The sequence below is a fragment of the Silurus aristotelis genome (assembly GCF_946808225.1).
Source record: "Silurus aristotelis genome assembly, chromosome: 20".
In the NCBI taxonomy this organism is placed as follows: domain Eukaryota; kingdom Metazoa; phylum Chordata; class Actinopteri; order Siluriformes; family Siluridae; genus Silurus; species Silurus aristotelis.
This window is the reverse complement of record NC_139593.1, coordinates 14049096-14061016: the sequence shown is the minus strand read 5'-3', so window position 1 is coordinate 14061016 and position 11921 is coordinate 14049096. Positions and strand designations below refer to the sequence as shown.

At 39.3% G+C, this 11921-nt stretch overlaps 1 protein-coding gene across 7 annotated transcripts in view; it reads left to right on the top strand.

Moving 5' to 3' along the window:
• The first annotated feature begins 641 nt into the window (after window positions 1–641).
• LOC310715671 (mitogen-activated protein kinase kinase kinase kinase 4-like) overlaps window positions 642–11921 on the top strand; it is a 56348-nt gene continuing 45068 nt past the window's right edge. For 6 of the 7 annotated variants that reach the window (XM_083522270.1, XM_083522268.1, XM_083522269.1 and 3 more), the window contains exons 1-2: window positions 644–1076; window positions 1447–1512. In XM_083522270.1, coding sequence (XP_083378396.1) covers window positions 1020–1076; window positions 1447–1512 — 123 coding nt within the window. In that variant the 5' untranslated portion in view covers window positions 644–1019. Of the gene's footprint in view, window positions 1077–1446; window positions 1513–11921 lie in introns of all 7 variants that reach the window. The other variant, XM_083522267.1, reaches the window with a different exon arrangement.

Sequence of the window (11921 nt, the reverse complement as noted above, 5' to 3'; positions counted from 1 at the left end):
CCGTTAAAACGACCGTATAAAAAAATAAATAAAGCACTGCACTTTTTGCAGACGCCGTATTATCAGTAGATGATGTAGTGTATGTCCTTGGTCCATGTCCTTGCCAATTTTTTTTTCCTTTGCTTTCTCCAGGATTTGAATTGTTGTTCCTTAACACACACTTATCCTGTCTACCTCTGTAACCTTGCATAAAGCAAGCCTGGAGCTCAGAAAACACCCATAATGACTGTACCAGTGAGTAAAACAGACGGATGTGTCAGGCTGAGTGATTTATTTGCACACTGTAGCTGAACTGTAATCCGATTGTTTCCTTTGACCACGCCCATCAATTCCGACCACCCTGGCACACCATTTTTTAAAAAAATTTTTTTTGGAAACCCACGACCCACGTGCGCGTTTGTGTGTGTGTGTGGTGCGTGTCCGTCAGCGCGCCTCCGGCTCATTATTATAATTTTTTTACATAAAAAAAACCCCAAGCAAACACATTTTTGATATATTATTTTATTTCATGTAGACATCTCCAGTTTCACCTGGGACTCTATAGTGAGTAATAAACCACTCTGTCTTGAATAAGCCCTGCCCTTCTTGTGTGAATCAGAGGACCGGCTTCCTGTGTTTGTGTTTGTGTGTGTGTGTGTGTGTGTGTGTGTGAGAGAAAGAGAGAGAGAGAGAGAGAAAGAGAGAGAGAGATTGTGAGTGTGTGTGAGAGAGAGAGAGAGAGAGAGAGAGAGTGTGAGTGTGAGTGTGAGTGTGAGTGTGTGTCTCTGTCTGTGTCTCTCTGTGTGTGTGTGTGCTCTTCATGCACAATCGAGCTGCCACCTCAACATGGAGTATTGAGTGTGTGTGTGTGTGTGTTTCAACCTCAACGGCTCCGGAGACAGCCGTTTGCTTTTCTCCCAGCAGAAAATATTGTTATTATTATTATTATTGTTATTATTATATTGTGTTGCTTCTGCGCAGTCGCAGGATTGCTTCCTGAGTAAAGAAGAGAGAGAGAGATTGTATTTATTATAGAGAAGATGGCGAACGACTCTCCAGCTAAAAGTCTAGTCGATATAGACCTGTCGTCCTTAAGGGTGGGTATCAGAGTCTACACACACACACACACACACACACACAGACACCAAGTCATTTGGACAAAAAAAAAATATTTCTCTCAACAACTCGTTCTTTTCATTTGCATTTCTTCATCTTTTCTTTCCTTGTATCCAATACTGAGATCTTGGTCTCCAGTCTTACTACAGGCTGTTCTTGGACTTTTTCCTTTGTTTGAAAAACCTTAGTGTGTGTGTGTGTGTGTGTGTGTGTGTGTGTTTGGAAACAAAAGCCGCGGCTGTTTTCACCTTTTTGATTTTCTTTTCAAAACTAACAATATAAACATCTGCACGCTTTCATGTTGAAAATTTTTTTTTGTGTTTATTTATATATTTGTATTATTTTCTCTAGGACCCTGCTGGCATCTTCGAGTTAGTGGAAGTGGTCGGAAACGGGACATATGGACAAGTGTACAAGGTTGGATTCTTTTTTACGTGTTTTTATTTTTTTTTTAGGACATTGATTGACGTTTTGAGACGGTTAGGGTGGAGAGACGTGTTGTTGTGGACCAAAAAGGCGTGTTGATTGCGTTTAATGGCGTTTACATGGGCTGAAGGAAGCTGCCTTTTTTTTTTTTTTTTTTTATCACTGCTGTTACAGTTCAGAGAATCACATTGTCTCCGGTTTATACAGTGTAACACGCCGTCTGTCTCTTTGTCTATGTGTCTTCAGCAGGACGTTTCCTCCTGTCTCTGTCTACACGCCTGGATCTTATACTGTCTATCTCTCTATCTCACGTGTCGTTTTATCATTTATTATATTTCTCATCCGATTTACAAACGATGCAACTTTTCCCTTTTTTTTTTCTTTTTCAAAAAGGATTTTTGGCAGTCAGCTCTTCTAACGCTCTTCTAATGCGCGTGCACGGCGCATGACGCCACTTCCGCTTCCTTTTTTTTCCCCCTATTCTTTATAATTTGTCGCACGGATCAATGGAAAAGGAAGTTTGTCCAGTTTGTTGCTTTTTGGGTTGTGACCTTTTTTTATTGTTATAGAGAAGAAAAAAAATGTATGTATTTTAGGACTCTTGAAGCAGGGAGTGTTTGAGTGGAACACAGGAAATGACGTACCTATAAGTAGTAACTAAAGCATGCGTCCTAATTACATGCATATTATGTAGTGAAAGTATGGACTCTTGGTATAATTGAGTGAATGAGAGTGGAAGTACTGTAATACAACTATATTCGCACGTGAAGACATGGTTAGAGATGTAGATGTTTCGAGCCACGAAGTCAAATTAAATAGGAGTAAAGACTGGAAAGCATGTAATGGGTGACAGTCAGACTTTTAGAAAGATGCCTTTATTTGTGACAAACACAACACAGCTTGTTAGAAAGGTTGTCTGAGCACAGGGTCAGTCATGAACCCATGAAGCAGAGAGGGTTGAGGGCCCATTGGCAGCTTGTCCATGCTGTGGTTCAAACCTCCAAGATTTGGATGGTGTGCTTTCATTGCAAATGGCAGTTTGCTTCCTCCTAACTTATATGCGTTGTTGCGATTAAATACAAATTCTCTTTCTCCAGACTGTTCCCTTTTTAGCACCAAGAAAAGTCCTCTATGAGGAGTAGCATTGCGTACTGGCCACTTCATAGTACAGCTAACGGTGACGTTCTTGAACATTAAATGGGCGACAACTTTGTCGTCATAAACAAACCCTGCGTTACATTTCAGCTTTTCACAGTAGACCGTAAAACACACATATTAGAGCGTGGTGTTTCCCGTAAAACAAACATTAGACATATCAATGGGCTTTAATACTCTTATTAAAGTCCATCAAGACTTTCCTGGAGACTCCTTCTGTAAACAATCCATAACCCAATTGAATCTGTTTATTAGTATGAATTGATTACAGCTGATACGAAAGTCTGATTTGTGGATGTTAACCAGGACTTTCTGACCAATTCAGACCAATAATTGGGCAGTCAATAAATGTAATGCTACATAATTTGCATTGGATGCTCGTTTTTATAATTTGATGTTTATTGAAAGCGTCTTTTGTGCTGCACAAAACTCCCGATTGCAGTATGGTTGATAATATCCAAGTAATAGGAGCAGCACTTTGTGCCATAGCAACAGATGTTAATAATATTGTTTTTTATTTTAATCAGTTAATTCCAGATTTAATTATGCAAAGTACGAGTATGTGTTCTGTGTAACTGCTCACTTGATTGCACTCAATTCTTTGGTATGCGTTCTGCTTCACGGATGTAGTACACTCCTGCATATTCAGCAAACTACACCGAGTCAGTGTTCACTACACAATTATTTACAGGATAACACACTATTTTTTCCCCTTTACAGTCGTTGAAGCGTTGCATTTATGCCACTTGTTTCTGCATGTGGAATTATGTTGTCTTATAAATTTTTTTATTTTATCTGTGGATGTTGTAAAATCTGCGGCTGTTGTTGCGCACGTACGTAGGTTACGGTCGAGGCATTTTAATGTTTCAGGATGCAGCTAATGAATTAAAAAGTCTAGAGAGAAAACAGAACTTAAAAAGCGAAGGTTTGGGAAAAGAGCTGGACCTTTATTCCCGAAGCCTTTTTAACGTGCTAGTAAACAAGTTTATACGCACACTCACGTGGAGCACGTTCCTACCATTCATTTTTGCTTTCTTTACTCTGCCTGTGAAGTTTTATACATTATTTTTTCAGCTTTGGGTGAGGAAAAAAACTTGATGAGCCTTAATATAAACTTACTGTAACTTCCCTGAGTTTTTCCAATATCTGTCCATACCAGATACCAAAGTGTTTTTTTTTTTTTTGTTTTTTTTTTCCTTCTCTCTTTTTTTTAACAATAGCAGTTTATTAACGATTATGCATAAAAAAAAAACAATTCCTCTCCGGCTTCTCTTTGTATCCTGTGTTGTGAAGACTTTGTGTCAAAAAGCAAAGCAAAGCACTGTAACTGGAGACTCCTTTCATTAAAGCCGCCATATCGAAAGTCACATCACTATATAATGATTAGGAGTCTTTTCTTTATCGAGTTTTCAACGTTAACCACTTTTTAAATGTTAGCCCCGTGCATGGGTGGGTATTTTAGAAAACGATAACGTATTCGAGCGAGCGCAGCGTAGCGTTATGTACGTGTATACCGGTTTTTCACTATTTCGAGTTCCACGCCTATGTGATTGACACTTTTGCCTGGGCCAGCTGCTTTGTCGCTCACTAAAAACACTTGCATTCCTGCCATCTTACATGTGAACAGATGGTGTCTTGGGGCATGATATGATACCTAGCCACAGTCATTTGATATGGTCTTTTATTTATGTATTTTTTTTTTATTAAAGGTAAAAGAACCATATTCTGTTCATTTATTTAATTATCATGTGGCCCCGATTGTTTCAAATTACGAGGCAGCCATTTTTTTCCCCCCAGTCCCTAGACTCATCGGTTTCATGAACAAAGAGTTCATGTTTTTATTATTCTTTTTTTTCCTTTAGTGCTGCAGACCATTTCACATTTCTGAACACTGTGCACTAGTGGTAAAGCTTCGTCGCTAGTGGACAATACACGAGAAGACTTAACAAAATGGAATTGTATCCATCTAACATAGGCAGATATGAGGGAATATTCGGGCTGCAAGGTTTTAGCGTGCATATTTATTCCCCGAGGAGTTGCGGTCTCATCATAATGTGCTCGGTGTTTCCTCAGTAACATTTTGCTCAATGGAACTCTTTTTCGTACTCGCCGTTAAATATTCAAACCTTTGATACACTGCCATGTTGCCCGCCCCAACTAAATGTCTTGCCTTTTTTTTGTGTGTGTTTTCTCTATCCTCAACAGAGTGTGTGCTGCATGTAAGATCATTCTGGTGTGGTATCGAGCCCTCTGATTGGCCAGTTTGCTTGTCTTGTTTAACCGAGTGACAAATGAGCAGAGCGGGTCTAACGCCGAAGCCAGCAGCTGTCGTTGTGTCACTAAGAGCCCTAACTGCTTTATTACAAAGGTGGTTTTGTTTGGCTTTCTGTGGGCTGTTTAGACTGCTTCTTTTTTTTTTCTTTTCACGCAAAGAAGGAACGAGTGTGTTTAGAAAAGAAGGCACCAACCCCGGTATTAACATGGATAAAAAAAAAAAAATAAGTTGAGCTGCCACTTTCGGAATAACCCCCGTTTTTAACGATTGCAGTTCGCATACAATTGCAGTAAACTGGAACATTTTTGTCCTTATTTTAAACAGTAGGGTTGTCTTCCTGTATTTTGTTGTGTTAAGTGACAGTCGCAAGTTATTTTTAGCATTACTGCAATGCCCATAGGACAAAAAGAAGACACGTAGAAGAACAGAGTGTGCCAGTGTTTCTCGCATTTTTTCAGTACTACATGTTCTCTAGAAACAAAAGGGGTGCAAACTTCTGCACGACGGTGAGATAAAAACCACTGATTTATCAGCCAAGTCCTGATACTTCCAAAGGTGGGAACATGCAGGATTTTCCCTGCCCAATTATCTCCACATTTTTTTTTTTCTTTTCATCTGCTAGTTTCTTCCTACCTACATGATCTATGAGCTAGCTCTTCCATCAAACAACAAATATCAGATGTGCAGGGTGAAGACTAACATGCTTCCTCCAAGACGGCTCGCCTAATCTTTTTACTGCTATGTGACATGACAAAAAAACATAATGCAACTCTGAGGAACGCAATATCTTCATACTTACTCCAATAGTGATGTTTTTTCATCTGCCAGGATTTCAACCCGGTGCACTACTTTGTTTTTCTTTCTACCACCGGGTTACCTGAAGAGGAACAGTAGCAGGATGTAGAACATGCGTTTATTTTTGGTAGTGGTTAATTTTGCTTGGTCTTGAGCGCTAATGATAAACAAGTAGGCAGAACTGTGGGCTCCAGGGGTGGAGCTGTTTATGGTTAAATAGAGGTCAATAGATAATTTACTGTTTTCCTGTGCTTAGTGCACATCTGGGGATCCTGTTGGCACCTGATTTTGTTACTCTCCTTTTTTTTTTTTTGAAGTTTAGGGTCAGGAAGATGGACGTTGGAAGAAAGGACATGACTGAGACCCAGTTTTAGTTTTTCTTTCACTTTACTTTCTAGTGTATAATGCAAATTTACATGCGGGAGTAGACAGGACAATATACAACAACAACGAAAAAAAAAAGAAAGGCACAAACAGCCACGATCACTGAGTTCGAAATAGTAAATCGTGGAGGGGGACTTAATGGCGGTGGTGGTAACAAAACAACTTCTAGTTCAACCCTAGTGTGTCTAAACAGAAAACCTTTACTTGGGGGTATGTAGAGGTGCCCAATCTACCTCTCCACACTGCGCTGTCCAAACCGGTAGTAACAGCAGGAGTGATTGTAAGATTAAGTGTGTATGTATATGTTAAATAAACGTTATTGCTATTCACCGGGGGCATAAAATACAGTGTTGCTTTAATTTTATAGCCAAAATGTCTAAACTAAACAAACACACTAGAACGAACGAATGGTGTGATGCCATATAATATTTAAAATTTTTTACTTTAGAAAACATCTGGATTTTTATTGCAGTCTGTTGTGTTCATTCCCAGAGATTTGGCCATCTAGACAAATCATTTCCTCTCATCTTCTTAGTCTGTTTGATGGCTGATCTTTCTTTTTGCCACGCCAGCTGCCGACTCCAGGGTCTCTGAATATATCTAATAAATCGACAGTCCTGTCAAAGCCAACAGCGTCCAGCAACAAATCACACGTTGATACGGAAGCAAAAGCCTGCAAGTTTGGGTCTGACTCTAACGAAGACCCGCAGACTCTTTTAACGTAGCGTACGTGCAATATGGTTTCCTAAACATCATAGATAAGGGATTGTTATATTATTATTGCACTCCACAGTAAGTTAGGGCAAACGTGTTTGACTGCATTCATCCATTACTTCTTTTTTGTTTAAAACCTGTTCCTGTATTGGCTTTGCAGAATTTTTTTTTTTGTTATCCTGGAGTCCATTTATATAATATCATTTTATAAAATTCACTCAGATTTCTGATAATACTTTCTCTCTCGCTACAACATGCTTAGCGATTGGTCAGAGTGAATAAAGAAAGAATCTGTGTTTTATGTAGTGATTGCCTGAATGCAAGTGCCACCAAAATGTGGCTGTTCTTAAATAAAGTCAATCAATATATATCTTTTGTGCAGAACTCTGGATTCTCTTATTTATTTATTTATTTATTTATTTATTTTTTGGTGCTGATGGTTAAATATTGCCAATTTGTATCATTACAATTATATCCACATTTATTTCCTTTCTATTATCTATTCGTAGCCTTTGTTTTGCTGGGAAAAGATTCCAAGGCGTGTTGAAAAAAAAAGGTTTATTTTTATATATATATATATATATATATATTTTAAACAGTCACCTTTTAAAAGCATCGCTGATGCTTTATAAAAAGCTGAATGTTTCAAATAGGACGAGCAGCTTTTGAGCACAGCTTTGTGGAATCCGTTAGAGGTTTTTATCATCCAGGTTTGGGAATTCTCAGGTGGTTTTCTTTAAAAAAAAAAAAAAAAAAAAAAAAAAGGCAGAAAACCAAAGAAAGTGACTGCAAAATTCTTGATGTGCCATGCATTCGAGCGAGTGCAAATAATTCCACCATATAATGGCCATATATAGTCAAACAACCGACAGTCCTCTGGACTTCACTGTACTATTTGGGCTGGAGTGCAAAGCTTTGCGTCATTTGTTGGATCCCAGCTGGGCTTTTCTTTTCTTTTCCCTTTTTCATTTAATCTCATAAACCAACCGCATATCCTCTGATATCAGGTTTTTCCTTTGACCTCTCCTCTCTCCATTCTCCTTATAAACCTTTGGTCATCATTCACTTCGTTTCTACCATATTTGCTTTACTATTGCATTAATACGAATTAAATGAAGTGTGTTTTCGCAATGGCAGAAGAAGGATGGGTTTCGCATGGTGCATTGTTACTCGGAGGTGCCAGACTTGCGAGAATTTTGCCATCAACCAGTCGCATGTCTTGTCACGGTGCCATATTTCTTTGCCAGCATCCAGGGTCACACAGAGTACACACACTCCACGATTTTATTCTTGGGGGAATACAACAATTGATTGCTGAAACTTTCACAGGATTCAGGATTTTTGGCATGGAAAAGGCTTATTTATTTATTTATTATTTTATTTTTTTTTGGCAAGTAAGAGACTGTGCTTGCTTTCTCACTGTATAAATAATATAAATAGCTCTCTCGTTTCATGAACAGTATCGAGGGAGATCAATTCCAGGATCAATTGGTGGTGTAATCATTAATGGTAAATGGTAGACTTTTGTATTCTAAGCCAATAATATTCACATTTTACATTTGTAGCATTCGTCCTTATACAGTGTTCCAGAAATGTTTGGTTGCATCAATTAAAGACGTAATTATTCTAGTTCAACAGATCAGCATCTAAGAATACCATTTAAGCTAACATCCGCTACAGAAAAGAAAGCACAAGTCAACAATGATGCATGTCTAACTTGTTCCTTCATGGAATGTGGCTCCATTTGAGCCATCTTTTATTTAGCTGCAAAGCATTTCATCCATTTTTCCACTTGTCTTTCCATATTCTTCACTGTTATAATTCACTATTTCAGAATCTCCCCAAAAGGCCCTTTGTGTGGTGTTTGTTCGGCTATGGTGGATCTTGACATAGCATGAATCTACACACTCAACTGCTCTGCTCCTTTTGGCTTTTTTTTTGTTTGCACTTTGTGGCTACATCCTGGCTCCCAATTCAGTGTGTGAGTATGTGAGAAATACTTTTTGGCTACTGTGTCCTTGTTTGGTCCCATGGTAACTAATGAATCGGGCCTGCTTCCTGCTATATTTGGGCTAGAGCTGTGACGAAGGACGGAGGTCACATGGCAGCTCATGGGTCAAAAGAAAAGCCTAATGGTTTTTCCCTTTTCTTTGCTCATTGAAGCTAGTGAATGTGGCGGTTGATACATGGTGTATCAACCAAGGCAGCCATTTTCAAGCCTTCTGGTATTGTTACTGCTGGCTTCTATTTGGTGTTTACTCACTGAAAGGTGCAGTTTGTGATGGTCGAGGCCCGATGTTTGCAGTGAACAAATGTAACACGGAATTAACATTTTAAGTTAGGTTCAGGGATCAGGAAGAACATGCACAGATGTTAGTCAAAAAGCCAGATGTGTGAAGCACTTGAGGCTATCATAATCTATTCGATCCACCTCAATAAGCATATCTTCCCAGTGGGAACCATAACTGGCTATCAGCTTGGCATTAAATGCATTACAACCACTGTCCGAGGCCTTTGTTAAACAAGATGGATGATAAATTGGTGGCTAATTTTCTGTATGAGGTATCAGTCATCCAAAAAGCCTTTTGTCCTAATAATAAAATTAAGATATTACAGTAGTTTGCCGTTTAGACAAGTACAACAGGGCCACCGAAAGACAATCCAATAAAAGGAAGACAAAGTTTGCTAACTCTGTTTCATAGCAAAATTAAAGCTTTCAGGATACTGGTCAGATTCAGTATTTTGTGCCCACACAGGCTGTAGTCCTACTTGTGGTATTGGGCGCCATGTATAAGACTGCCGGCCCCTCTGCAGCCATTTTTAATCCAAAGGTTGTGTTTAGGAACTTAGTCAATTTTTACATGTCTAGAAACATGGATTAGTTTTAGTTTTTAAAAACGTGGATCATTCAGAGATGTATTAAGGTGCTTTACTATTATTATTGACCGATAATTAGAATATAGTCTGTATAGCCAATTCTGTAGGAAAAGCAGGCAGCCAGCGGTGCTGCTAAGGTTGGTTAGCTGGTATGTCCTAGCTGTGCACAGCTTTATACAGACATGTCTGTCTCCTGCAGGATGCACTCAAGTGGCCCAACATAACAACCTTAATGATTTGTCTGCTGAGCCAAGAGAGATGATGCAAATGGTTGCAAGCTTGCGTTCAGGGCACCTGCAGTCTGCCACCGAACGGCTTAGCTGCGTTTCCCCACAAAGAAATATCCCACTTCCTTCTTTTGTGTAATAGCCTTTTCACTGATTCTGTTTATTTTCCTGATCTGTTTAACACCTAATAAAGTAAGAGATGGCCAACACGATTAACATTTATTTTGCCGTGTTTATTTTGCATTTGTGTACTAGAGCGTTTCTTTACTCGTCCGCTCGTTAAGAAATGCAATTTTTTTTTCTTTCCCACTTCTCATCAGAGATGCTGCAGAAGCACAACTTAAAGTCCGCCTGTGGTGTTCTGCTGGCTGTGGTTAAACACATCCCTTTAGTGCAAGCTGCCTAATACAGTCTAATACTAGGCAGGGCCATATGGACCTGAGTGAGGGATTCACCTCACACTAAACCTGCAGAGACACTCTCATAAGGAGGAGCAGGGAATCTATGCCAATTTGAAACCCAGAATCTTGGGCGGTTATCAGCAGATCTTTGAAGATATTGACAATTTGCCGTCAAGTATTCACATTTGCCATGAAACCTAATACACACAATGTGATACTCAACACATTTGACCCTTTTTTCCTTGGTACCATTTGTGTTCACTTGACCTATCCATGGGAGGAGCACTAAAATGATTAGCTAACATTCTAGAAAATCATTCACCTCACGTGGCTGACAGGCTGACAGTTAAGACAGGACTCAGCTGAGCAGACAAAAAGGTTGCTGTTCTTGATCAATGATCCAGAATCGGCTTTAGCGTCCAGAGATTTTAACTCTCAACCTTCTAATCCGTGGCCCAATGCGTTAACCACTGATCTAGCTCTAAACTACATCCTATGAACTTTGGTGAAACCTATTACTTGAGTCTGACTAGCATGATTATTTAGTATGGGCATGTTCAGCAACAAGGTGCCTGCATGTTATAAGCTGTCGAACAATCTTGTGGAGCAATGTTCTTGTTTCATTTTGACAGGGTTTACACTTGATTGTACTTGATAGAAAATCTATCAATCATTTTTTTTTCTGTGCACAATAATTAATATTTCTGGTTGTTCTATATCTGCTATGGTATTTGATTTTTCTACCCTTTATCCTGGTTCTTATTCAGTGTTCTCAATGCGGTTTTAAATGAGACAGCGTGGGTAGTGACCTTCACCAGGCAAAGAACTCCACCCTGACAACGTCTTGTACCTTCTTAAGTGTTTAATCAGAACTTTCTGTTTCCTCTTCGTTTTTTGGCTGTTGTTTTTCCTGCTATTGCTATTGTACTCGCCTGATGTCTTGTGAACAAACCCAATAGAAACGTTTCTTCTAATTTACATTTGTGCCATTTAGCAGACCGACTTGTCCAGAGCGACGTGCAAAAGTACTTCTAATGAGACGCTCATTCACTGTAATCTTATTTCAGTTGTTCCAATTACAACACACATTTTCCCACTTTACACCGGAAGGCAGAGGTGGAAGCATGGTCAACAATGTATCTTAAACCTGGTGTGTATCAAGTGTTGCATGCTAAGCATAAATGAGACATTGAAAAGTGGAGGCTTGTGCATGGTGGCCATATGGTTGTGGGCAAGTCGTCTATTTTTGACGTTCAAAGGTTTTCGAGGATCGCCATGACTCATGTTGCGAGGGTTCTTATAAACGTTGCATTCTTTAATTGCACACTCGACTATTTTAAAGCCAAGTTTGTGCCTCATAAACACGCAACGCCACCAGGCTCGCATTTAAATAACGCATACATGCACACAGTGTATACAAGGCCGCCCGTTTTAGCATCTGTGGCGTCCTCCACACAGGGCGTGCTGTATGTTTGTTGTAATTCTAGAGGAAGTGGGGAAAGAGGTTGCAGTTTCAGTCATAGTCTTTACATCCTTTTTTTTTTTTTTTTTTTTTTAAAACAAGATGCACAT